Source organism: Tamandua tetradactyla, chromosome 23, assembly GCF_023851605.1.
Source record: "Tamandua tetradactyla isolate mTamTet1 chromosome 23, mTamTet1.pri, whole genome shotgun sequence".
Lineage (NCBI taxonomy): Eukaryota > Metazoa > Chordata > Mammalia > Pilosa > Myrmecophagidae > Tamandua > Tamandua tetradactyla.
In genome coordinates this window covers 52442459-52469539 of record NC_135349.1, presented here as the reverse complement: position 1 = coordinate 52469539, position 27081 = coordinate 52442459, and the positions used below count along the sequence as shown (strand labels likewise).

The 27081-nt window shown below is 51.6% G+C and overlaps 1 protein-coding gene and 1 pseudogene across 12 annotated transcripts in view; one reads left to right on the top strand and one right to left on the bottom strand.

Annotated features, from left to right (window-relative positions):
• MGRN1 (mahogunin ring finger 1) overlaps positions 1–26725 on the top strand; it is an 85059-nt gene extending 58334 nt beyond the window's left edge. For 4 of the 12 annotated variants that reach the window (XM_077141915.1, XM_077141910.1, XM_077141916.1 and 1 more), the window contains exons 11-17: positions 14221–14330; positions 16442–16507; positions 18304–18530; positions 19796–19919; positions 20222–20267; positions 21110–21208; positions 22389–23566. In XM_077141915.1, the coding sequence (XP_076998030.1) occupies positions 14221–14330; positions 16442–16507; positions 18304–18530; positions 19796–19919; positions 20222–20267; positions 21110–21208; positions 22389–22750 (1034 nt within the window). In that variant the 3' untranslated portion in view covers positions 22751–23566. The other 8 variants (XM_077141919.1, XM_077141920.1, XM_077141921.1 and 5 more) reach the window with 8 other exon arrangements.
• On the bottom strand, positions 70–1270 carry LOC143667816 (large ribosomal subunit protein eL21 pseudogene; annotated as a pseudogene).
• Positions 26726–27081: the final 356 nt, after the last annotated feature.

Here is a 27081-nt window from a genome sequence, read left to right as displayed (position 1 = left end):
CATCCGTTGTGGATTGTGAACACTGCTGCCATAGATACCAGTGTGTAAATACCCATTCATGTCCCTACCCTAAGCTCGTCCGGGTTTACACTGAGCAGTGGGGTTTCAGGATTATGTGGCAACCCCACCCCTAGCCTCCAGCTGAACCACCTCACTGTCCTCCAGGGGGCTGCACCTCTCATTTCCCTACTGACAGTGAATAGGTACATCTCTTTCTCCACATTTTCTCTAGCACTTGTTTCTCTGTTCATTTTTAAACAGTTTTGTTCACACATCATACAATCCAACCCAAGTATATACACATGCCTTCACTACCATACTCTATCTGAAGACATTTCCTTTTCTTCCACTAAGAATCCATACTCCTTCCCCATGACCCCTGCACGTTGACATTTAGTTTTGGCATAATGCCTTTGTTACGTTCAGTGGAAGCATGTTACAGTGTTACGTTGACTATAGACCCTAGCTTGCATTGATTGTACTTTTTCCTATATACCATCTATTTTCAGCATCCTGCAAAATTGACATTCATTTGTTCTCCCTCATGCAGAAACTTTTTTTTTATTTGTATATTTAATCACCATCATTATCCACTCTAGGCATTCCTAAATTATACTATCTCAGTCTTTATCCTCTATCTTTCCTTCTGGTTTCATACGTGCCCCCAGCCCTTCTCCCTCTATCATATTCACATTCAGCTTCATGTAGTACTTCTGTGCTATAATCAGGTAGTATTGTGCTGTCCATTTCTGAAATTTTTTTTTTTTTATCAAACCACAAATATTTAATTTTTGCCATGAATTCATAGGGAATAGGTTCGAGAGGCTCAGGCTCCTTTCCATTGGTTCCCACAAAGTGTGCTTCTCTGGGGAACCAGGCTGGTACTGCAGTTGAACCAGATGCCTTTCTCTTTGGCTTCCTTTTTTTTTCTGATTGTTTTCCTTTGCACACTTCAGGAAGCTATCTCGACTCTTAGAGGGCTTAATATGCTTAATACGCACATTAATTCTCTTGGCAAGAATCTCGCCCTTCACTTGTTTGTTTATAACAATACCAGCAGCATGCTGGGTAGCATTATAGACCCTTCCAGTTTGGCCGTGGTAATATTTGTAGGACATTCCTTTTTGAACAGTCCCCATTCCCTTGATGTCTGCAATATCGCCTTTCTTGGAGATTTGCATGTATGTGGCCAGAGGAACAACTCCATGTTTTCTGAAAGGCCTAGAAAACGTATAGCAGGGCCTATCCTCTTTCCCTTCGTATTTGTCATTTTGGCGAATTACTATAAGATGGCAGTTCCAGCCAAAAGGCCCATTTCTGAATTTTTACAGTCATTCCTGTTGCACAATCTGTATTCCTTCTGCACCAGTTGCCCAATCTCTACCCTGCTTCTATCTCTGATAATCTGTGTTCTTAACTTCAATCCCAAATTTGCTCATTAATGTTAGCAAATATTAGTGAGAACATACAGTATTTGTCCTTTGCCAATACTTTTTGATTATCTGCTTAATATACTCTGGGTTTTATCTAGGCATTACATTAAGCTATACGGGATTAAAGGCCCTTTCTTCCTTTGGTCTCAAAGAGTAGATGTTCTAAAATATAGACAATGTCTTCCTTACCTCTGTATCCTGAATTACCTTAATCCTGACCTGATCGGCTTCGTTCTTATCTCTGAATACCAGGTTATATATATAAAAAACAGCCTCTCAAAATCCAGAAATAACAATTACCACTCTGGACTAAATGTGACTGCTATAAGAGCGTACAGTCTAGGCCCTTGTTTTCCTGTGAGTATTTTCTCTATGAGACCATACAATGTTTGTTCTTTTGTTTCTGACTTTTTTGCCTCACCAACTGTCCCACAAGTTCATTTACAGCATCATATACCTCACAACTTTGTATCTTTTTGTAGCAGCACAATATTTGATCATATGTATGCACCATTGTTCACCAATCTACTTCTTAGTCAGTGCATCTTTTAGCCACCTCCGTTCAAGGGGCATCATATGTAATGTCCAAAGTCAGCAATCCACCAGCACTCTCAATTTTAGATAATTTTATTGTTCCCAAGGTAAAGATAACCTATAAACACAGCCTCGCCAAATAGGAAATCCAAATCTCCCCTTAACTCTTGTCCTTTCCCCCATTGTGTACTCCTGGTGTTGCTTTGTTACTGTTGAGGTTTCCCTATTGAACATAGCCCATAGCATGCAATGGCAGTTTCCCCCCATACCCCGCACTTATACATGTTTGTACAAAATTCACACCTTTGCAGTAGTTAATGCAAGAACTTATTTATATTGGTAGTGTTAATCAGTGGGACACATGGGTCTATACAACCCATTTCAATCATGTTCACCTTCAGTATGAGAATATTACCCATAGACCCACTAGTGAACCACCTTCACTTCTGTCTATTCCCTTATATTTAAGTTCAGCCTCATTAGCTAACCATTCACCCATTTCTACCTTCTATGTATCTCTAAGTCCCGTATATTCTGTATTATAAGCCTCTGATTTTACCTTTACCATGATCATAAAAGTGGAATCAGACAGTATCTATCCTTTTGTGTCTGGCTTATTTCACTCATCATTATGTCCTCAAGGCTCATCCCCTTGTTGTGTGGTTCAGGACATCATTTCGTCTTACTGCTTCATAACATTCCATTGTATGTTTATATCACATTTTATTACACTCGTCTGTTGATGGACACTTGGACTGTTTCCATCTTCTGACAATTGGGAATAATGCTGCTATGAACATCGACGTGCAAATGTCTGTTTATGTCACTACTTTCAGCCTTTCTGGGTATAGACCGAGTAGTGGTATTGTCGGATCATAGGGCAACTCAGTATTTAGTTTCCTAAGAACCACCAAACTGTCTTCCATAATGGCTGTACCATTATACACTTCCACCAGCAGCATGTTAAGTGTTCTAATTTCTCCATATCTTCTCCAACATCTATAGTTTCCTGTTTATTTAATAGCAGCCATTCTTACAGGTGAGAGGTGCCATTTCACTGTAGTCTTGATCTGCATTTCTCTTATAGCTAATGAAAATGAGCATCTCTTCTTATACTGTTTAACCATCTGTATTATCTCTTTAGAAAAAATGTCTATTCATATATTTAGCCTATTTTATAATTGAGTTGTGTGGTCTTTGTTGTTGTTTGATTTCTTTATGCATACAGGATATCACCCTTTATCTGATGTATGATCTCCAAATATTTTCTTCCAATGAATTGGTTGCCTCTTCATCTTTTTGACAGAAGTCTTCCGAGGCACAAAAGCATTTGATTTTGAGGAGTTCCCATTTATCTATGTTTTCTTTTTGTTGCTTGTGCTTTAGGTGTAAAGTTTAAGAAGCTACTTCCTATTACTAGATCTTAAAGATGTTTCCTTACATTTTCTTCCAGGATCTTTATGGTACTAGTTCTTATGGTACTAGGTGTTTGATCTAATTTGAGTTAACTTTTGTATTGGGTGTAAGATAAGGGTCCTCTTTCATTCTTTTGACTATTGATATCCAGTTCTCCCATGCCCATTTATTGAAAAGACTGTTTTGTCCCAGTTCAGTGGATTTGGGGGCCTTGTTGAAGATCAGTTGACCACAGATTTGGTGTCTATTTCTGCAGTCTCGAATTCATTTCCATTGGCCAGTGCTTCTATCTTTGTGCCAGTATCATGCTGTTTGACACTGTGGCTTTATAATATGTTTTAAAGTTAGGAAGTGTTAATCTTCCCACTTCCTTCTTTTGTAGGATGCTTTTGGCTATTTGGGCTATCTTTCCCTTCCAGATGAATTTGGTAGTTAGCTTTTCCAAGTCTTCAAAGTAGGTTGATGAAATTTTGATTGGTACTTTGTTGAAACTGCAGACCAGTTTGGGTAGAATTGACATCTTTTTTTTTTTTTTCTTTTTTCTTTTTTTACTTTGCATGACTTTTCTTGCTATGGCTTCTGTCCATGTGAAATCAAGCATATCTCTGCTTCACCTCCATAGTAAGGTATTTAGAAAAAAAATATTGATCAAAGAACACAGGAAATCCCTTTTCATTAACAGGTCCCAAATAAATTAATTGGAACTTTTATAAAGCTCTACAGCAAAAGCAAAGCTAAAATTTTACTGGAGAAGTATTGTCCAAAGATCCTGTGACACATAAATTAACCCAGTGTCTACTCTGCTTGGTATGGATACATGTAAATATAAATGTGTAATCCAGTTCTGTGAGCCAAGAGAGCCCATTTTGCTCATGGGGATATGTTGTTGAAACATGATAAATTACAAAGAAAACAGCTAGCTAAAAAAAGTAGAATGCAGTGTTGAATAAGGAAATGCCAGTCAATCCAATAATTTTTTTGTCCATATTCTCTGGTGACCAGGAAACTCAGCCATGGGGACATGGTTTAACCTGTCATCCACAGAGGATTTTGGTCTCTTGGTCATCTTTGCCCACAGTTCAGCTACTCTTGTTGTTTTCTCTGCCATCATTGTGCTTTACACAGTGGCTCTCTGTGCGAATGTCCTCCTCATCTTCCTCATCTACGCTAATCCCCAACTTCATAAATCTTTGTGCTAGAATTGACATCTTAACTACGTTTAACTTTCCTATCCGTGAGCAGGAAACATCTTTGCAACTGTTTAGATCTTTGATTTCTTTTAGAAACGTTGTGTAGTTTTCTGTGTGTAAATCCTTCACATCCGTGGCTAAGTTCATTCTTAAGTGCTTGATTCTTTTAGTTCCTATTTTGAATGGATTTTTTTCCTGAATTGACTCCTTAGTTAAGTCATTGCCTGTGTATAGAAACATTACTGATTTTTGCACATTAATTTTATATCCTGCCACCTTGCTGAATTTATTAGCTCAAGTAACTTTGTTGTAGATTTCTCAGGATTTTCCATGTTTGTTATCCTGTCATCTGTAAATAATCAAAGTTTTACTTCTTCCCTTCCAATTTGGATGGATTTTATTTCTTTTTCATGCCTGATTATTCTCACTAGAACTTCTAGTACAATTTTGAATAATAGTGGTGACAGAAGGCATCCTTGTCTTGTTCCCAGTCTTAGGGGAAAGGCTTTCAGTCTCTCACCATTAAGTACGATGCTGGCTATCTATCGTTTTTTCATATATGCCCTTTATCATATTGAGGAAGTTACAATTGATTCCTGTCTTTTGAAGTGTTTTTATCAGAAAAGGGTGTTGAATTTTGTAATTGATTTTCTTGTGTTGACCCATCCTTGCATTCCTGGTATAAGTCCCACTTGGTCATGGTGTATAATTTTTTTAATGTGTTGTTGGATTCGATTTGGTAGTATTTTGTTGAGAACTTTTTCATTTATATTAATTAGGGAGATTGGCCTGTAGTTTTCCTTTCTTGTAGTATTACCAGGTTTTGGTATTAAGGTGATGTTAGCGTCATAAAATGAGTTAGGTAGTGTTTTGTTTTCCTCAGTTTTTTGGAAAAGTTTGAGCAATATTTGTGTTAGTTCTTTTTGGAACCTTTGATAAAATTGCCCTGTGACTGGCAACGTGGGTCAGAAATCCTAGAATGAGCTGAGACTCAGCATCAAGGGATTGAGAAAACCTTCTCAACCAAAAGGGGAAAGAGGGAAATGAGACAAAGTATCAATGGCTGAGAGATTCCAAACAGAGTCGAGAGGTTATCCTGGAGGTTATTCTTACGCATTAAGTAGATATCACCTTGTTATTCAAGATGTAAGGGAGAGGCTGGAGGGAACTGCCTGAAAATGTAGAGCTGTGTTCCAGTAGCCATGTTTACTGAAGATGATTGTATAATGATACAGCTTTCACAATGTGACTGTGTAATTGGAAAAACCTTGTATCTGATGCTCCTTTTATCTACCTTGTCAACAGACGAGTAGAACATAATGGAATAAAAATAATAGGGGGAACAAAGGTTAAAATAAATTTAGTTTGAAATGTTAGTGATCAATGAAAGCAAAGGGATAAGGGGTATGGTATGTATAATCTTTTTTTTTTCTCTTGTCTTTTTATTTATTTTCCTAAATTGATGCAAATGTTCTAAGAAATGATGAATATGCAACTAAGTGATGATATTGTGAATTACTGATTATATATGTAGAACGGAATGATCACATATTAGTTTGTTAAATTTTTTTTAATTAAAAAAAAATTGCTCTGTGAAGCCATCTGGCCTTGGGCTTTTCTTTTTGTGAAGATTTTTTATGACTGATTAAATTTCTTTACTTGTGATTGGTTTGTTGAGATCTTCTATTTCTTTTTAAGTTAGTGTGGCTTGTTTGTGTGTTTCTAGGAATTTGTCCGTTTCATCTAAGTTGTTTAGTTTGTTGGCATATAGGTGTTCATAGTGTTGTCTTATGATTTTTATTATTTCTTCAGGGTCTGTGGTAACCACCCCCCTCTCATTTCTGATTGTGTTTGTTTGCATCCTCTCTCTTTTTCTTTGTCAGTCTTGCTAGTGATCTATCGATTGTATTCATTATCTCAAAGAACCAGCTTCTTTTTTTGGTATGCTGTATGGCGGGGGTCACATTTCATTCTTTTTCCATGTGAGTATCCCATTATTGCAGCACCATTTGTTGAATTTTTGTTTTTTCTTTCTTTTGTTTGTTTGTTTGTTTTTGGAAAGTGCATGGGTCAGGAATTGAACTCGGGTCTCCCATATGGCAGGCGAGAATCCTACCACTGAACAACCCCAGCTCCCCCAACTTTTGGTTTTATTGAGTCTTTCTGTTGTTCTTCCATTCATTTAACTCTGCTTTAATCTTCGTTATTTCTATTCTTCTGTTTGCTTTGGGTTAGTTTGCTGTTCTTTCTTGAGTTCCTCCAGGTGAGTTGTTAAATCCTCCAGTTTTGCTCTTTCTTCTTTTTAAATACAGGCATTCAGGGCAATAAATTTTCCTCTCAGCACTGGCTTTGCCACATCCCATAAGTTCTGATATGTTGTATTCTCATTTTCATTCGCTTCTTGGTAGCTACTGATTTCTCTAGCAGTTTCTTCTTTGACCCACTGGTTGTTTAAGAGTATGCTGTTTAATCTCCATATATTTGTGAAAGTTCTCGTTACTTTGGTGGTTATTGATTTCCAGCTTCATTCCATTGTGATCAGAGAAAGTGCATTGAGTAATTTCAATGTTTTAAAATTTACAAAGACCCGTTTTGTGCCCCAGCATATGATCTATCCTGGAGAATGTTCCATGAGCACCAAAGAATAATGTATATCCTGATATTGTGGGGTATAATGCCCTGTATATGTCTGTTAGGTCTAATTCATTTATCAATTATTTGAGTTCTCGCTTTCCTTGTTGATTCTCTCTCTGGTTGTTCTATCTATAGAGGAGAGTGGTGTATTGAAGTGTCCTATTATTAATCGTTGAAACGTCTATCACTCCCTTCAGTTTTGCCAATGTCTGTCTCATGTACTTTGGAGCCCTTGATTTGGAGCATAAACATTCATGATTGTTATTTCTTCTTGGTGAATTGTTCCTTTTATCAATATATAGTGTCCTTCTTTGTCTCTTATGATGTCTTTACATTTAAAGTCAATTTTGTCTGATATTAGTATAGCTACTCCTGCTTTCTTTTGGTTATAGCTTGTATGGAACATCTTTTCCCATCCCTTCATTTTCAATCTATTAGTATCCTTGGGTCTAAGATGAGTCTCTTGTAAGCAGGATGTAGCTGGATCATATTTCTTAATCCATTCTGCCAATCTGTATGTTTTAATTGGTAAGTTTAGTCTGTTAACATTAAAAGTTATTACTATAGAGGCATTTCTTGAATCTACCATCTTATCCTTTGGATTTTATTCGTTGATCTATATATTCTTTTCCTTTTTTCTTATCTTATCCTTTAAGTTACCCTTACTAGATACTCTTCAATTCTGTGCTATCCTCCGATCTCCCTCTCCTGTCTTTTTATTTTTTTCAGCCGGCAGTACTCCCTCTAGTATTTCTTGTAGGGTTGGCCTCTTGTTGACAAATTCTCTCAGCATTTGTTTGTCTGTAAAAATTTTAATCTCTGTTTTTTTTTTATAAGTTAAGCATATTTATTTTGACAGTGAACTATATTATTAAATTTTTTTGGAAAATACCAGAAAGTAGAAAGGAGAAAAAACAAAACAAAATAAAGCATTGCATCATCATCCAGAATCTCCCTCAATTTTTTGTTTTTTTGGGTGCATGGTCCGGGACTTGAACCTTGGGTCTCCTTCATGAAAGGCGGGCACTCTAACCACTGAACCACCCGTGCACCCTCCCTCAAGTTTGAAGGACAATTTGCTCAGTACAGAATTCTTGGCCAGAAGTCTTTCTCTTTCAAGATCTTAAATATCTCATACCACCGCCTGCTTGCCCCCATAGGGCCAACTGAGTAGTCCGAACTCAGTCTTATGTGGTTTCCCTTGTTTGTAGTAGATTGTTTTTCTCTTGCTGCTTTCAGGATTTTCTGCTTCTTTTCAAAATTTGACAGACTGATTAGTATGTGTTGGGAAAGGTGTATCTGGATTTATTCTATTTAGAGTTTGTTGGGTTTCTTTGATTTGCATATTTATGTCCTTTATAAGGGTTGAAAAGTTTTCCCCCATTATATCCTCAGCTAATCTTCCTAGCCCTTTGCTCTTTTCTTCTCCTCCTGGGACATCAGTGATTCTTATATTTGTGTGTTTTGTTTTGTCCATCATTTCTCTGATATCCAATTCAGATTTTTCCATTTGTTCTTTTGTGTGTTCAAAATCAGTTGTCCTGTCCTCTAGTTTACTTGTTCTTTCTTCTGCCTCTTCAGATCTGCTGTTCTGTGTCTAGTATTTTTTGATTTGGTCTATAGCATCTTTAATCTTTGCGATATCTGCTATTTTTCTATTTATTCTTTCAGATTCCTCTTTATGCTCTTCTAGTGTCTGTTTTTGCCTTCAAATTTTTGATTTCAGGAATTTATTGTCTTCTTGATCTCCTTTATGTCATTAACCATCTCATTGGTTTTATTTAGTAGAGTTATATGACATCTTTGATTAGTTGTTCCAAAGTCTGTGTCTCTTCTGGTGTTTTAATTTGTCAGTAAGCTGGACTGTATCTGTTTACATCGCAATATGCTTAGTGATCTTGTGCTGCCTTCGAGTCTGTAAATATCTTGATAGGGTTACTATGGAAGTTGATTTCCTTCAGTAGTCTAAAGCTTTGTATTTGCGGGGTGGATGTGGGGCAGGATGCAGTGCTAACAGTGCGGTGATGCGTTGTGGCTCAGACATAGGCACAAGTTGGAGATGCTGTGCTGTGCCTGTGAGCATGGGGTGCGGGGGCGGTTTTCAACTCAGACAGGCCTTGGAGCACAGGAGCCCTGCAGAGTGTGGGGGACAGAGGTAGGGTATGGCAGGAAGCGGATGGGGGTGCTGTGCAGCTGCACGGGGGCTGGTGTGCAGGCAGGATGTGGAAGGCTGTGTGGAGCGTGGGGGTTGTGTGTATCAGGGTGTGGGGTACAGGGCATAGAGATAGGGTGCAGGGAGGGTAGGGCACAGGGAGGGCAGGGTGTGGGTGTGACCTTGCGCAGGGGAAAGTGTCTGGGGGGCCAGGGTGCAGGTGCACGAATGCGCAGGGCGGGGTACAGGTCGCTGGAGTTGCGGGTGGTGTCTGGTGGTGCGGATGCACAGGTTCAGGGTAGTTGAGGCAGGGGTGCCCGCGTGTGCAGGGTGAGGTCATGTAGTACAGATGTGCAGATGAGCACCTGCCAGGTGTGGGAGCAGGGCGCTTGTGTGGGAGTGAGGTGGGGCAAGAGCGTGCATGTGCGTGAGGTGGGATACAACGGTCAAGAGGTCGGTGCATGGATGCATGGGTGCCCGGTGGGAAGGGTGTGACTGTGTGTGTGTGTGGGTGTGGGGGCCAGGCAGGGCCCTAGTGTGTGTGGGTGTGGGGGCCAGGCAGGGCCCTAGTGTGTGCGGGTCTGGGGGCCAGGTCCCTGGTGTGCATATTACAGAGCACGGGCAGGGGAGCAGGATTGAGCCTGGTGGGCTGGGGGTGGGTGTGGCCCAGATACGAAGCTCAGTGCTTGCCCAGAGCTGGGGGTGTGGTCATGGGGGGTGCATGCTTGCTAGAGTCTGGGGGGAGGGGCCGGATTAAGATGTATGTGTGCATAGAGGTCAAGGGTGGCAGGTTCGGGTTGCCCAATTGTAAGGGCTGGGAGCGGGTGTGGCCTGGATGTGAAGATGAGTACCTGCAGGGGGCATGGGTGGGTGAGATGGGGGTTGAGGGGCTGGGTACAGGTGCGTGGGTCTCGGGAGGGGTGGGGTGAAGCTGTGTGCTTGTGCTGAAGAGACCGGTTGGGCTGGGGTAGGTGTGTGCACATGCATGGGGTGGGGTTGGGTGGGGGTGTGGGTGGGGCGGGGGTGTTTGGGGCACAGTGTGAGGGGCAGACGATGGGGTTCAGGTGCATGGGATGTGCAGACAGTTTGCGCACTGAGGTTGGCCTACATGGGTGTAGCTTATTGAAGGAGGGAACGTTAGGCTATTTGCAACCAGGGCCTCCCTATGTGGTGTGGAAGACCCTCCCAGGTCACTTACACACCGGTATTGCTGTCCCAGTTGTTTTTCTGCCACTTCTCTAGCTGTTCCTTGGAGCTGGGGTGAACCCGCCATCTTCTCAGAACTCATCTCTAGTGTTCTGTTAATTTAATATAAAATGCTTTTACTTTCCATAAGGTCTGTTGTTTTCTGTGCATTCTTTCAAAATTTTCTTTATGTTCCACCTTTGTCTTCTTAATATCCTTTATCTCTTTAGCCATCTTATTGAATTTGTTTACATTTGTTTGAGTGTCTTTGATTAGTTCCAAATTCGCTGTCTTCTCCAATTTTTTAATTTGTTCCTATGACTGAGCCATATCTTCCTGTGTTTTAGTGTGCTGATATCTGGTCATCTGGCTATCTTGATGTGTTTATTCTGAGGGTCGGTTTCTTGCATCTAGGATTTTGTTGTTGATTGGATTTATATTAGGGCTCTTCTTTGATAGTTGGTTGGTTGGTATTTCTCAGCCCAGACAGGGCTGGGTACCTGCAGAGGTGTAGACCAGAGACCTGGAGAGTGGAAAGACTCCTAAAAGTCCTTCACTTCTCTGCACTTTCTGGCCTGCCCAGCAGATGGCGATCCTCAGGTACTTGTTCCCCACCGCCTGCTAAGGCACGGTTGTGTGCCTGTTTGCCGAATTCACGTCTGAAGTGGCTGAAACAGTAGTGCCCAGTGGTGCCTGACCAGGAGGGGCTGAAACTGGGGATTCTGTGTTCTCACTTTGCCAGCCCAATATCTAGCTCAGTGTTGGGCACTGACCCGCTTTGTTCTCAGGACTGGGGACTCCTGTAGCCTCCCCAGTCCACAGCCGCCCCGGGCCACCTGCTGCTCCCCTGGAGGTTGGGCCGGGAGCTGGGAGCTGCAGATGGAATTACCCACAGTCTCTGATCATTGTCGCTCAGTCTCCTCGTCCTGCTTTTCCCTGATTGTACTGTACTGCCCTGCCCCCCACATCCCCAGACAGCAGGTTCAAACAGTTTCTGCCCCGCTGCTTGCTGCTTTTGGGAGAGAGGTTCTGTCGTTCCCTCCCTAACCCTCCATTGGAGGCTCCTCCTCAGGGCCCTTTTGTATTCAGCCCTGCTCTGCAGCTTGTGTTCCACCCTGGAGCTCTGTGGACGTGGGTCCCTGTGTCTGGGCGTGGGTAGAATTCCAGCTCACTACTGTGACAGGGGTTTTGTTGGGTGCGTGGTCCGGAAATTGAATCCCGGTCTCCCGCATGGAAGGCACGCATTTCTCCCACTGAGCCACCCGTGCATTGTTTACTGTGACAGTTTTTATCGTCTGCGTCCCTGGTCGGAGGTGGGAGGGATCCTGGCTGCTGCCCCTGGGGGGCAGAAGAGGACTAACCGGTTGAAGTTTCCTACCCGATACTTTTCTTTCATTGATTCAGCATGTGTGGGTCCTTCTCCATCCTGCCTTCCTCCAGAGTTGTAAGGAAGTCAGATTTGTCCCTTTTTTTTTCACTGAATCTCTAGGAAAGTATTTTCAGGGGATGTCCTATGTTGCCATGTTGATGATGTCACCCTGAAAAGAATTTAAATAAAAAATTACGCTAAAATTGTAGATGGAAAAATGGTCTGGGTGGAAAATGGATCTAGGAATTCCATTTAGTTTCATGGACCATTCTGGGAATGTTCTCAGTGAGAAGTCATCAAGCTGGGCATCATTCTGAATAAAATAATTGTCTTCACATTTAGGGAGTCAGAGCATTCTTAGAGTGAAAACCCCTGGGTCAGGACAAGCAGGGAGCTGGTGGGTCCCCGGTCGTGGTCCCCACCGTGTTCCTGCCCCTCTAGAGGCGGGCAGGGCTGCCTTTGAGAGCTGCGGGACCATGCTGCCTTCGTTTCCGTTTAGTGGGTGAATGGCTGTACAAAAGACTTCCTGCTATTATGCACCTCGGGGTGCAGGTCGGCATCCCTGGGGCATGGCTAGAGCACCTGATGCTTCACCCTGAGCCTCCTGGCCAAGATGTGGAACTGCTCGTAAGGTGGGAACACCTGGCGTCACCACTCAGTCTGAAGGGCATGCTACTCCCCAGCTGGGGCGCAGGGCCTCATGGTCATGTGGCCGGGTGGGTAGACTGGGGTCTGGCCCAAAGCCTATGTTCCTGGCCCCACAGGCTGCAGCTACAGACCCCAGATGTCATGAGGGTTGGCCAAGTGTGAATGTGCATGTGTGTGTGTATGTGCGTGTGTGAGCAGCAGTGGTTCTTCAGGGACAGCAGTGCAGCTTGGGGTAGGGGACAAAGAGGATGAGGCCATTAGTCTAGGGGTTCCAGAGCCCAGGAGGAAGCCCTAGCTCTAGCAGGGAGGGCTGGGAGGGGTAGGCTGCAGGAGGGCAGTATGCTGGGGCCTGCACGGGGTTAACCTGAGATCAGGATGGCGTGAAATCGGGCAGAGGTGCCGTGGGTGAAGGTTTTCTTGTGTGCCAAGTAGGTAGTGCTGGAGGGGCCAGCGATCTGAGGGTTGCACCAGGCAGTGGAGTAGGCTGGGTACACTGGGGTATTTCCTGGGGGAACTGTGTCAAGACCCTGTACCCCATTTGTTTGCTCCTTCCCGAGTCCTTTAAGAACCAAGCTGCTAGGGGTTTTACCAAGGGCTCCCTACAGAGCTCAGCCCCCTTCAGCTGTTCCCCATATGCAGCAGGAGCCCTGTGCTACAGCTGACCCCCACCTCCCCAGGCTCTTTCTGGCCGCCTGAGACATCCTTGGGGCCAGGGCCGAGCTCTGAGCGTGGTCTGCACGGGGAGGAGGCCAGCACTGCCCTGAGAGCAGGGCCAGCAGGCATGGACTTTGCGTAGGCCAGGAGTGCTGGAGCCAAATGGGTTTGAAGCGACCGCTGTGGTGTCTCGACTGCTGGCCAAGCTCGAGACTGTCAGGCATGGAAAGGGCTAAGGTTCGGAGCCATCAGCCTCACGCGGGGCCTTGGGCTGGCTCCGAGTCTGAGTCCTCCTCTGTCCGACAGGGACCTTGGCCCTGTCCTCATCTCATGTCAGACCCTGTGCTCTGTGGGCAGCGCTTTGCCGTCCTGGGAAGTGTGCCTCAGGAAGGAAGGCCCGCGGGGCCGCCGCCGGGCCACCCAGCAGCGTGGAGGCGTTTCTCGTGTCGTGTCTGACTTTTTGACTGGTACTGTTCTTTGACTGGTTTTTCGAATATTTGGGCCTGTGTGTTCCACATAATGATGCATTCACAAGCACGTCCCTAGGTCATTGGGTGTTTCTTTGACATTGCTTGATGCGGTGGCCTGGTGGGCTGCTTGCCTTAGCAGAAAGGGTGTATGAGGCGGTGGTGGTATCCATGCCAGCGTCCGGGAGTCATTCCCAGTGTCCCTAGGGAGAGAACCAGTGTCTTCCAGGTCAGTGGCTCCAGTGGCAGTCACCCTCTGGTTGCAGTTCTGTGGGTTCTTGGGTGCGTCTTGCCCTCCTGCCCTGTGAAACTGCCCCACCCCTCCCCACGGGGGCAGCTCAGTAGCTGCCTCCTTTCCTGGCCCTGGGTTGTTCTGTTAAGACTTTGTTCTGCCTGGGACTTGGGGACAGGTGATTTTCCCAGGAAGGCTGCTGCGTCGGGTAGCAGGGTAGGTAGTTTCCCCAGAACTTGCAGGTTCCCAGTGGTGCTAGAAATGGCTGCCTCTGACCTAACCCAAACCCCCTCCCTCCTACCACAGCCTTCCGGGCCCTTCTGCAGATCCGAGCCGTGCGGAAGAAGCCAGGAGCCCTGTCCCCCATCTCGTTCAGCCCCGCCTTGGCCCAGAGCCTGGACCACGACGAGCACTCTGTAAGTGCCTCCTGCTGCTACGGTGTGCGGGGGAGCAGCGGGGGAGAGAGAGGTGGGATCTGGAGGGAAGCCACTCCCCACTGCCGATGCCTCTGAGCACGCCCGGGACCGCCTTTGTGTAAGGATGGTGTTCGGATCCTGTGGAGGGCTTGGTCAAGAGGCCTGCATGGTGGTGGCCGTGGTGGCAGAGACTTGCCGGTGGTAGCCATGGTGGTGGCCATGGTGGTGTGGCCAGGAAAGGGACTGAGCCCCCTCTGCCCGCAGGATGGCACCAGTGCAGCAGCCTGGCTCCTGAGCAGCCCCAGCACTGCCGGCTTCCTGGGCCTCCGCACCCTCACCTGTCAGATGGGGGAGGCGTGGTCCCTGTGAAGCTTAAATGGGGGGTGGGGTCCGTGCCGGGCCCAGGGACCACCAGCCGCTGGGCTTGTTGCTGGTCCTGCCCGCAGCAAGCGCCTGCCTCTGGCAAGTGGCCCTTTGCTGTGGACAGTTGTATTTCTCACCATCCTTCCATGGTTGTTAATGATGACAAATGCCATTTCACCTTTTTTAGAGGGTGGCTGTAATGCTTTCCTCCCCTGCCCACCCTGCCAACTTCTTCCCCCGCCTTGGTGGACCAGAGGGGACCTTAGAAAACGGGAGCCAGGTTGGTCCCCCTCTGCCTCACAGGGATGGTCCCAGCTTCAGGCAAACAGAGGAGGTGAAAATCTGGCTCTAGGGACCTAAAGAGACAGACATGCAGAGCTGAAGAGACAGAGACAAAGATGGAGGTGGGGGTAGGAAGGAGAGCTCATGAGGGCTGGCTCAGTGGCACGGGGAAATAGGGGGCTGGGTCCCCTGTGTCCCCACTCGGCCACAGCCCTTTCCGTGGTGGTGGAATGAGGTCGTTTGGACCAAGTGATTCTTAATGGCCCCACCAGCTCTTAAAAACCCAGCACCGCTGGGTCGATAAATCCACGAGACGATGACTCTGCTTTGTGAAGGTCCTTGTAAGAATCCTTTACCTGGGGCCCTGAGCTGGGGCAGGGAAGTCCAGGCAGCAGGGCTGACGTGTGTTGCCCGATGTTTCTAAAAATTGGGCCAACATGTAAGTCTGAACATTTCCCTTAAAACCCTGATTTTGGCTTCTCCTTCAAAGTCTAAGGTTGTACTCTCCAAGCTGAGCAGAGGTGCAGCTGCTTCCCAGAGGGAGGCCCTTGTTCACCCGTTTCCCATCTGGGAACCTTCGACTCGTCTGTGTGGTCTGCTGGTCCCCATAGGCGTGAGGGGGTCTGACCCACAGCCGGCCTTGGCATTTCACCTTCTCCAGCCATACAGAGGTTGGGAGAGAGAGGACACCTGGTGCGACCTGCCTTGTGAAGGAGGGGTCTTACCAGCTCGGGAAGGGGTCAAGGTGCAGGTGACAGCTGACCTCGAGCTCGCTCACCTTTTGCCCTCTCCTCATGTTGGGCTCAGGCTGGCCAGGCATTTGCTCCCTTCTGGGCTGAGAGTTGCCACCTTTCGGCCAGGCGGGCCCTAACCTTTCCCCTCCCCCAAAGGGCCAGTGCCTCCGGGGGCTACCACTTACCCCTCCCGCAGGTCTGGGTCGCCGGTAAGTGGGTCTGTTGTCCTGCCAGGTGGGGCGATTTCCACGTAGTTCCACCCACAGCCCACATTTGGCATTTGCAGTAGGAAAAGCCCTTAGAGATACCTGCGGAGCATGTGAGCTGATGCCACGGCTGGCTTTAGGAGTCCCACGTCGTTGGCCATACACCTGTGAGGCAGATGCAGGGTGCTAGTGGCTGGGTCTTGATGGGTGGCCCTGTGACACTGCCCTGCGCCCCACTGTGCCCTGACCTGGCGGCAGGGAGCCGGCCTGGGGGACCAGCCTCCTCACACTTGCCTCCTGGGTTAGACCTGCGCCTTCCAGGGCCACCACATCATGGGTAGGGGCTTTGGGCAGGGGAAGGCACTACCCCCTCCAGACCCCCAGGCCAGAACCCACACGCCCCAGCACCTCGGGGATCCGCATGCAGAGTTCCTGGAGTGAGCGAACCAGGGAGACACTGCTGAGCCAGCTCTGGCGCTTTGCAAGGTGGCAGTAGTGGTACAACATCTGGTTTTTATCTTGACAGTGTCCCTTTAAAAAATCAAAGTCGCACCCCGCCTCACTGGCCAGCAAGAAACCTAAAAGGGAAACAGTAAGTGTATCTGGGCCCCGATTTTGTCCCGAGCCCTGATTTTTAAACCAATGTCAAGTGGGGGAAGTGGTTTTCACCCCAAGCTGATGCATTTGGTTAATACAGCTATCAAATCCATTCACCCCAATCCCAGCATCCCTGCCCAGGAAGGGAGTTTCCTGCGAAAGGCTGTAGGCGACAAGCCAGCGATGCCGGGTCCCGTCTGCGGCCTCGGGCACTGCCTCTTCTTGCCTGCTTTGCCTTGGCCCTGCCGGTTCCCCAGATGCTCGCGTTGCCCTTTGTTTTCTTGCTGGCAGTGGAATGAATGTGGAGGATGGAACCAGTGTGGCTGCTCATTTTGCAAACAGCACTCCTCACGCCTCAAACCTGTCTGTCTCTCCTGCCTCCCCTGCTCTCGGCCCCTTGGGCTGTGGGACTTGGGTTCTCTTCCTTTCCTGTAGCCCAGGGAGCAGGTCAGGGCACCCAGGCCTGGGGCCGCCGGACCTCCACGCAGGCCCCCAGGGCGGCTGGCCCCCTCCCCGCCCCGCAGAACTGATTGAGCCAGCAGCCCCGCAGTGTGGCAGAGAGGGGCCACCACTTGACATTCAGCCTGTAGCTAGGGTTTCTCCTTTATGGGAGGGACAAAGGAATTCAGAGGATTTATTTACCTCTAAGCTAAGTCGGGTGTGGGAGCAAAGCTGACACAGGGTAGATGAGGTCTGTAAGGCGCCTCTGCCTCTTGACCGATGACCAGGGAGGTGCTTGCTGAGGGCAGGGGCTCCCCCGTGCTCCCCTAGGTGCTCCATGGCCACCTGAAAGGCAGCTCTCCCCACACATTGCCAAGCAGGCTGGTCAACCATGGGCGGGGGCTCAGGTTGGGAGCACCTGTGAGCATTTTGTCCTTATTAATAAAAATGAAGGTGGCAGCTGCTCTGCACATCTTCCCCTCCAGTGTGGCCCTGGCGGCACCCCCCACTCCTCAGCAGCCAGACCAATCCCCTCCCAGTACCTGGGTCTTCCCCTCCTCCTGTCACCCTTCACCCCAAAGCGAGATGTGGTCTTATTGATTCGATTCCCTCTAAGAAAGGGGTAGAGACACCCAGGGGCATCCATTAAAATCACCCAGAGTGCATGCCGCCCACCCTGCAGGCCCCCACCCCAGACCCAGGAAGGCCTCTCTGGAGCTGTGCTGGGCACCTGCGTTGGGCACCCCCGGAGGGCCAGGCTCACCCAGGCCCAGAGCTCCCATGTGTCTCCGATGGGTTCCTCTCCTCCGGCATGGCTTTGCTCCTTACCTGCTCCTGAGTTGCCTCTGCACTAACCTCTCTGACAGTCTGCTCCATGCCAAGGCAGGAACAGAAACCAGGAAGGGGGAGGAAGGCCAAGGCGGGGGTACACCTGTCTTTTTCCTCATCCCGGGCTCTGACAGGGGGCCTTGGGTGTCCAGGGCTGGGGTCGGCGTGACTGGGGACAGTCTGGTCCCAGCTGTGTCATTCTTTGGGGGGCAGGGGGCTGGCTTTCCACCTCAGTGGCCTGGAGCTTGGGAGTCTGTGCCTTCTATCTAACAGGGCTCCTCGCAGCCAGCTGAGGGATCCCTGGGCAGGGGCTGTCTTCACAGCTGCTCAGGAGTTCTAGAAAACTCTTAGGAGGGAGGTGGGAATTGAAGTCTCCGGAACGTGGAGCAGACAAGAAACTGTCAGAAAAGCATCTGGGCGTAGGAGGGCTGTGGGGCTGCCAGCCCAGTGTCCAGGGCTTTGGGTTCCAGGGCAGGGGCAGGGGGCCTAGCCAGCCCCTCCTCACCTGCCTTGTCCCCACAGAGCTCCGACAGCATCCCGCCAGGCTATGAGCCCATCTCCCTGCTTGAGGCGCTCAATGGCCTTCGGGCCACCTCCCCAGCCATCCCTTCTGCCCCCCTTTATGAGGAAATCACCTACTCAGGGGTCTCGGATGGCCTGTCCCAGGCCAGTTGTCCACTCGCTGGGATTGACCGGATCATGGAAAGCAGCCATCACAAGGGCAAGCCACGGAACAAGTCTCCCGACAGGTGAGTCTGGGCTGCCTGCCGTCCCTTTCGGGTGGGCTGTGGGGACCCAGCACGGCTGCCGTGAGGGAGATGGGGCATGTGTAAAAACGGCAAGGCAGGAGAGAAAGTGTGCGACTTAAATAATTTTATGACATGTTTATTCTGTGATTTGCCAGGACTCACAAAACCCCATAGCAGGTTATGCTCACAGCTAAGGGGTGTTTCAGCAGGAGATACAGGGCAAAGCAGTAAGAGGAGATGCACGCTGGTGGGGTCCCAAGAGGCTTCTGCTGTCTCTCCTCATCCCTGGCCATACAGGAGAGCAACAACAGCACAGACACGTGTGGGGTGGATCTCAGGGTAGAATGTGCTCGTTGGAATCCACTGAGTCCCCCAGAAAAGCCAAGTTCTTTAATCCTCGTTCCATATTGCTGGGTAGGATCTCTTTGATCGTTTCCATGGAGATGTGGCCAACCCAATTGTGGGTATTAACTTTTGATTCGATGGTTTCCATGGAGATGGGTCTCCACCCACTCATGGTGGGGTTGCTTGCTGGAGCCCTAATTTAAGAGGGAGCCACCTCACGGGGGCTGGTCACGTAGGCCAGCCCTGCTGCGCGACGACCCGTGGCAGCTGAAACCCTGTTCGCGGCCGTGGACACAGCAGCCGTCATCGGTCGTGGCGTTTGTGCGCAGCAGACCTGGAGGGCCAGGGTGGCGTGGGTGCTGAGCCATGGGCGCCACCACGGAGAACCCTCCACGGGTCCAGTTCCCAGGAGTAGGCCTCGAGTCGTCGCGGTTCCCTCGGGGCCCCGCGGGAGGAGCACCGGACCTCCACGGTGGCTCTCTCATTCGAGTCAGGTTTCCACCTGTTCTGTAAGCCACCACCCACAAGCCCCGGGATTCATATGCGGGCAGAACAGCTCCCAGGGGGCAAAAAGAAAGTGGAAGCCTCTCCTGGTGCCTCCCCTCACCCCAGTCCTCCTACCCCAGGAGATGCGTGGTTGCTTTTCCCTTCTGGGGACAAAGAGAAGAGACCTGTGCGGGCATGCAGCCCTTCTGTGAGAACAGTTCTCTGTGGCCATGCCCTGGCTCCCGGAGACTTGCTTGGTGCCGGCGTCTGCAGGGGGTCACCTCCCCTGTGGGTTCCGTGGTCCGGAGTCCGGGTGGGCATTCGCCAGGTCCCAATGGGTGTCCTGAGGACCTGCCGGCCCTAGAGCGGCTTCAGAGGCGCTGGGGCTTCTTGTCTGGCTGTCTCCCACCCCACCCCGTCTCCTCCACCCACAGCCCCCTGCGGTCCCCATCATCCCCCATCCACGAAGAGGACGAGGAGAAGCTCTCCGAGGACTCCGACGCCCCCCCACCGCTGAGTGGCGCGGAGCTGGCAGCGCAGGAGAGCAGTCTCCCCGAGGTGCGTCGGCCGGCCCCAGGCCTCGCAGGCACCCCCCGGGCGCAGCCCCGCTCCTCGCTGGCCGGGCGGTCTCGGCCCCGCTGCGTGCCTGCCCGAGCCTCCGTGTCCCCGTCCGGGAGCCGGGTGCAGGGTCGTGGCCTGGCTGTGAAGATTGTGTGAGATGCTGCAGGCAGTGGGGCCCACTCGGGTGCCAGCCGTGACCTTTCCCCTGACCACCTGCCGCCTGCTCTCAGCCAGCTCTGCTCAGGCCCCGGGTTCTCGGCACCAGAGCTCCAGGCGGCCTGTGATCTTTTGTTTCCTAGAGTTTCATAACGGAAGATGTTGATGACATGTCATCACTCAAGCAAGGTGAGCCTTGTGCTGCCCGATAGCTGTGGCCCCGGAGTCCTCTCGTGCACATACCCTCCCATGTCCCCCTCCCACGATTGGCCCTCAGCAGCCCTTTGCTGCTCTGGGCTTTTCCTCTGAAGCCCAGCGCCCGCGAGCGGCAGTGATGTCATCTCATGCCACAGCGCCTTTCCTGTGTCCAGCGGGGGCTCGGGGCTGTTGGCCAGCCCTCCCTGTGGCCTCGCGGTGCCTCTTACTGGCCTCCTCCTGCAGCATGCTTCCACCTTCCTGCCTGGAGGCTCTCGGGCTCCTGTCGGGGCCTTGGGCCCTGGACAGACTGAGGCTGGGATCTGCTGGTCCCTGTCACCCGTGGAGGCCAGTGGGCCTTGTGCCTCCTGGGCACAGCTGCCTGGAGTGTCCTCTTTTTGAATTGCGTATGAATGGCCCCAGTGACCCTGCCCTAACGGGGCCTGTGCCCCCCAGGCTGCAGGGCCCCATGCTGCTCCGTAGGGCAGGTGCTGTGCTTGCCTTTCTGGAAGGATAACCAAGAGGCTGAAACATCTGTCACCATACCTCTTTCTTTAACATGGGCACATGTTACTTTTATATCAAAGCCCAGAGGTTGGGGATAGGGGGCAGGATCGGAGGGGAAGAGGAGAAAAGGAGATGTCCACCTTTGGGGTCCCCAGAGAGCACAAGCAGGACATCGGGGTAGAGTATGGGGCTGGAGCTCAGGGTCTGGGACCCAGCGGCCCCAGAGCCCTCAGTGGGGAGAGATGGGCTCTGGTGCCTTTGGTGAGGGGCTTGCCTGGACTTGGGTCCTCCTTGTGCTGTCCCTGCCCCTGCTCCCTCCCCTGCTGCAGTGAGCCGGGCACCATCCATCGAGAATGTCCTGCAGGACAGTAGTCCCGAGCTCCGCCGCCTCGGCCAACCGGACCCGCCCGCCGACATCTACCTGCCAGGTAATAACACCTGCTCTGTTGCCCTATGGGGCTGCAGAGACCCTGCCCAGGACAGGGTGGTGCCAGGATTCTGTCCCCTAGAGTGTGGGTCCTCTGACTGGACAGGGCACTCTGGCATAGCAGGAGGAGCTGGCCTAGGGGGCACCTGGGCTTCTCTCCCGTGGCTCTGAACCCACCCTCCTCCCAGGGGCCCCAAGCACAGTCCAGGCTGGGGCTGTCTCCATGTGGGAAGGTGAGAACAGGCACTTTGTCAAAGCCCTTCTGTCTCCTGCCCTGGACCCAGTGGGCAGATTGTGCTGGCTGGCACCGCCCTTCTGTCCCTTCATCCAAGCAGCAGCACTGACTGAGACCTCACTGTGGGCAGGCACCGTGCCAGGCGCATCCGCAGGCAAGGTCTCCGCCCTTGGGGCACCACTGTCCGGTGGGAGCTATAGGCAGAGAACAAGACAGCAAATACATGGTATATGTCAGGGGGTGGCAATTCCAGGCCAGAGAGGGCAGGGCAGTGGGCTCTGGGCTACCCAGGGTAGAGGCGTGGCCTCCACTGCCCCATGCCTGAGGGGCCACCTGCCAGAGGACAGTGCCACCCAAGGGGCTGACGAGGTTCCAGGTGCCCGGGTGGGTGGGGCTCTGGAAGACAGGTTGGGGTGCCTCTCCCCATCCCCATAAGGCTCAGCCTTCTTCCCCTCTGCCCTGTCAGCCTCACACTCTCCAGCCTTCTAGTTCTCCAGACCCACCGCTGCTTTGTCCCCCAGGGTTGCACATGACGCAGGTCTGCAGGGTGGCCATGATGTGCTTTGTCTCCTGAGCTGGTTTCCATATGCAAAGCCTGTGCAAAGGCCAAGATAAGCAGAAACAAGGAAGCAGGGTGGTGGTGGGATTTTACCAGTGCATAAGGGCCCTCCCAAAAGCCAAAGGCACATGCAAAGGCTGTGTTAGAATCAACACATTTTAAATAACAAGGGAATTGAAGTTAAGTTCTTTCAAATGACCTCAGAATTTCATTGCTATCAAAAACTTTGGGGAGACAGGGAGAGGTGGGCAGGAGAAGGATTTGAGCTTCCCAGAGCCCATGAGTGTGATTTCTGTTCTGGAGGGCGGCCCTGAGCTGTGACCCTGTCTGGGTGTAGGGGATGCCTTGACCAAATGCAGCAACTTAGGTACTGCCCCTTGTCCCTAGACAGGTCTCAGGCCCCCTTCAGCTCCATCGATGGGGATAGGAGACAGCCATTGGTGGAGGCAGAAAAGGAGAGGTCAGAATCTGCTCCCTCAGCAGCAGGAGAGCACTTTGCGGAGCTGTGGGGATCCGGGCCTCCCTACTCTCCCTTGCCACTTTCTGGATTAGGGGTGACTTCTATGCCAGCAGCACAGGTGGAGGAAGCTGGAAAGGAGAGCAAGCTCCTCCCAGCCACCCCCCACCCCTCTCAGGGCTCCGCCAGGGTCTCTGTGACTTCTGCCCCACTAGTCGCTGCCTGCAAAGCCTCCCTTGCCCATCCTTGCCCTGAGCACCGACGTATGATGTGGGCACCACTGATTGAGTAGTAGCGTTTTGGAGAGAACCGTAGTCCTTGCGTGTGCATGGCCAGCACACACACTTTACATGTGTGTGCACAGCCATTGAGCATGAGTGTTTGCATGTGTGTAGCTGGCATGGATGTGTTGGCATGGGTGAGCAGCCCTCGTGCATGTGCTGGCATGTGTGTGCAGCCCTTGTGCGTGTGTGCACATTCTCTGTTCCCATGCTGCTGCCCGCTGTTCTGCTCTTGCTGTTTCACCTCTTTTAGCGTGTGCACGAATGTGACCACACACACACACAGATGTCCTCGTTCACACACTCGATCAACCCTCAGATGGAGGCAGCATGGTGTGACTTGAAGTATCCCTTGTTAATGGAAAAAGAGCTGGCTGGCTGGGGCAAATGTGCAAAATGGTGATGCGCCCTCACCAGGCCCCGCCTTCTGGCTTTAAGTAAGCACCCCGGTCGGCCCTGTCAGCCCCAGGTCCCCCCACCAGAGGCCCACACTTTTAAAACCCACAAACTGCAGCCTCCGTGCAGCTTCCGTGCACAGGCAGGCTCTTCCCTCCGGTCGGCTGCCGGCAGTTGGAGCAGGCAGGTGGGAAGTTGTACAGCTGCCTGGACTTCTCGGCATTTAAAATTTGGCCCAGATGTGCTGTGTTTCAGGCACTCTATTTGCCAGCAGGTGTCTGCTGTTCTCTCACGAACGGGCGAAAGGGCCCTTGTTTCCAGACACTGCCCTCCTCCCCCAGCTTCTTGTTCTAAGGTCAGCCTAGTTGCTATGGAATGTGCTGGTCTTTTGCGAGTGCTTTGCTAACTGAGCTTCCATCTGTCTCCTTCCTCTCTGTGCAGCCCTGGGTCCCGACTCCTGCTCTATTGGTATAGAGGAGTAAGCTGGTATGTGACCTCCTTTCATACGCCTTTCAGGGGGACAGAGGGGACATCCTTGGCAGATAGTGGAGAGAGGAGCCTGCCTCCCTCCCCTGCCCACCCCCATGGGAGTTGCAGATTTTCTGGTTGGCTTCACCTGGGGGCTAGATTCTGTACCCGAGCTTTCAACATCGCTGGCTCCTTTACCCCAAAAGATGCGCTCTTGGGGTCTTGGCAACACCTGGATTTTGGAGCCAGAGGTTTTCCCATGTAGACTAGAAAGACCAGTTGGGATCTTTCAGCCTTTAGGGTCCCAGGAATAGTGGTGTGGCGCAGGTGAGCATGGGCCCCCTCCCCCAGCAGGAGATGGCGATGCGAGCCCTCCAGGAGGGTACTGGGCCACCAGACATGCCAGAGAGACCTCGGTGTGGGCTTGTTGCCCATTGCATACGTTGGTCTCACAGTGGAAGTGCTGGGAAATTCAAGTTTGTTAAGCTGCTTTCTTGCAACTGTTGCTTTTAGTAACAATTCACAGGAGTCTGCCCTTGTTACTGTGGTCACAGGTCATGGAGACTGTCCTGTCTCCTGCACAGAGGGTGGCCACCCACGTGACCATGGTTCCTGGGCTCCCTCCTTCGCTGTCAGCCTGGCCTTTCTGCCATACCCTACCCCTGGTGCTGCTGCCTAACCTCACTCTGTCCCCCTGCGTCTGGAACCAGAACACCAGCACACTCTGAACGAAGTCTGCTAGGAGGCCGTGGAAGCTGACTCCCCGCCTGTCAGGGAGGTGCCTCCACCAGGGTGATCCAAATGCACATTTTACAAAAGGCAGCTCCAGAGTGCCTCCACCCCACAGGCAGAGGCATTTGGGACCCACTTCTCTTCCGGGAGATTCCCAGTGCACAGCGTCCACAGCTCGGGCAGGTGTGGAACACCCCCCCGCACCACCCCCCTCCGGTGGCCTTGCCCTCCCAGGGCTGTGAGGGAGGGGCTCTGAGCTGTGCTGCTTTGCTCTGCTCAGCTCCACCAACATGAAACTGCCTTGGGTGTGTCTTCAGTTACTTGGTGGCTTTTCTTGGTTCCAACACAAACCTTTCCTGTCCTCCTGGAATGTTTCTTGGCAAATCCTGTCACTCTGTTGAAATAGGCCCAATGTTCTCAGCAAGTTGGCCCCAGCTCCCACCTTGTGCATGGTTGAGTATTGCGATAGAGGTGAAAGTTCCAGAAGTAGGAGGCCCAGGCAGACCCCTTCCCCCCACAGAGGTGGCATGGGCTGGGCCAGCCGAGTTCCTGCACCAAGCCACAGCCCTGAAGGCAGCATCTCATTCTGTGGAAATGCTGCTGCTGTTTGAAGACGCCTGGAGCCTAAGTGTTGGGGTGGGCAGGGGCAGTGCACCCTGTGGCCTGAGAGAGGGTTCCCAGCAGGCTGTGGCCAGGCCAGACTGGTTGGGGAGAGCACATGGCCCGGGGACAGCCCCTTGTAGCACTGAGCAATGCCGGGAAGTGAGCAGAGGAAGCCGCTGACAGTGGGTGCGGCCCAAGGCCCCTTGCCTGCTGGGGCTCCCTGGGCACCGCTTGCTCTGCGGTCCACTGGCGCTGGCCTGGGCACTTCTGGAGTCCCTCCCAGTCCAGAGGTGCAGCCCTGTCAAGACAGTGGGGACGGGGCCAGGGGAGCCTGTGGCCAGTGCAGCCAGTGCCTCCTGGCCCCACATCCTCAGGTGGGCCGGGCAGAGAGACCCTGCTTGCTAAGCCAGCACTGGGAGTCCCCAGGGCCCTGTGTGGCCCCAACCCAGAGGACCCTTTGTTCATACCATGTTACACAGTGGAAGCTGCTGGGTGTTGGGGGGCCTAGCCCTTGGGGCTCACGGCCAGTGGTGGGAACGGGAGCCGGCGGGTCTGTGCCAGCCGTAACCTTCCTCCTTCTGCTTCCTGCCCGCAGGATGCTCCACCTCCCTGGAGACGCCCCACAGCCTCGGCCCCCAGGGCCCCCCCCCAGCCTGTGCTGGGCAGCCCCAGTCCCAACCTCGTGGCCACTGAGCTGACCCTGCTCTGAGTACCAGGTCAGGCTGTAGCAGGAACCCTCGGCTCCCCGGGCTGCTGAGGGGCCTTCCCGACCAGTGCCACCCCTGGCCCTCCTCTCTGCACGGCCAAGGCCCGGGCTCGTGGGGGCCGGGGCAACGTGTTCACAGAGCACAGTGGACTATCCCTCTGACACCTCCCTTTTTCTACGGTCGATATATTTGTAAATGGTACAAGATGAAGGACAGCAACTTTTTACCCCATTTCCCGAGTGTCCTGTTGATAGCGCAGCCCCTGGGAGAGCCACACACCTGCCCACGTGTCCCCAGCATTGACTTCATCCCACCCCCAGCCACTGGCAGAAGGGACTTGGCTGCACCGTGCGGGGCTGTCTTCACTGGCGTTTGAGGGGCTTATTGCTGGGTTCGGGGAAGGGAACCGGGTCCAGGTCTTGTCCAGCACCTTTTCCATGGTGGCCCCAGCCGGGCTGCCTGCCACCCTCCCTGGTGAGGTCCTGGTGCCATTCCCGCTGCTGCCTCATCCCCGCTCAGGCCCCTTGGTGCAGGGCTGCCTCTGGGCCCTCCCTGCCGCTTGGCGCAGGCGCTCTGGGCTGCCGGGAGCATAGATGCCCACAGGGCCTAGCTTTACACGAGTTGTCAGGTTGGCCTGCTGCAGAGGGGCTTCCCCTTGGCCAGTGACGCGGCCATCCCACCTCCCACCCCCGGGAAGGACGAGAGGCCCCGGCTGGGCTCCCACATCTGGGCACATCCTGTTCTCCAGGCTGAGCCTAGGAGGGGAGCCGCTCGTTCTTGCACAGCTCACTGCACCCCAGGCCAGCCTTCCCTGCCACCCACCGCAGGCTGCGTGGACACCACACACACAATGCACACACCTGTGCGCAGGCTGGCTGTGCCCTCCCAGCACCCATCTCCTCTCCTCTCCCACCCCACCACGGCCTGGCCTCTCACCGTTGGCACCAGTGCTTTTTCTGATGGTTGGGGGCAGACATGCCCGTCTCGGGCTGACTTGTGCTATCATTTGATGTACTCTGATTGGCTAGGTTTTTGTTTGTTTTTACTGTATATTTATAGTAATAAAATCATGCAGCAATATCCTGGCCGCTCCTTCCTGCGTGTCCACACACGGCCGGCCTCTGCCCCCTGCCACGCTGCTCGTTCCTGGCGGGAGGGCAGGTCTCAGGGGCGGCTTGGGAGCCCCTCAGCCCGTATGAGGGCAGGAGGCTGATGGCTGGCCCGTAGCTGGTGGCTGGCAGTGGGTGTGTGAGCTGTGGTCATGTGGCTGTCATTGTCATTGGTGAATCCTGATGAGACAATCAGTGCAGGGACTCGGCACTGTCTGAGCGGTCGGGCGGGCAGCTGCTGTGCTCCCCAGCTGTCCCCAGCCTTGCCCCACAGACGCCTGCTCAACGACTGTGTCCTGGTACCCCCAGGGGCCACCCCTCTACTCA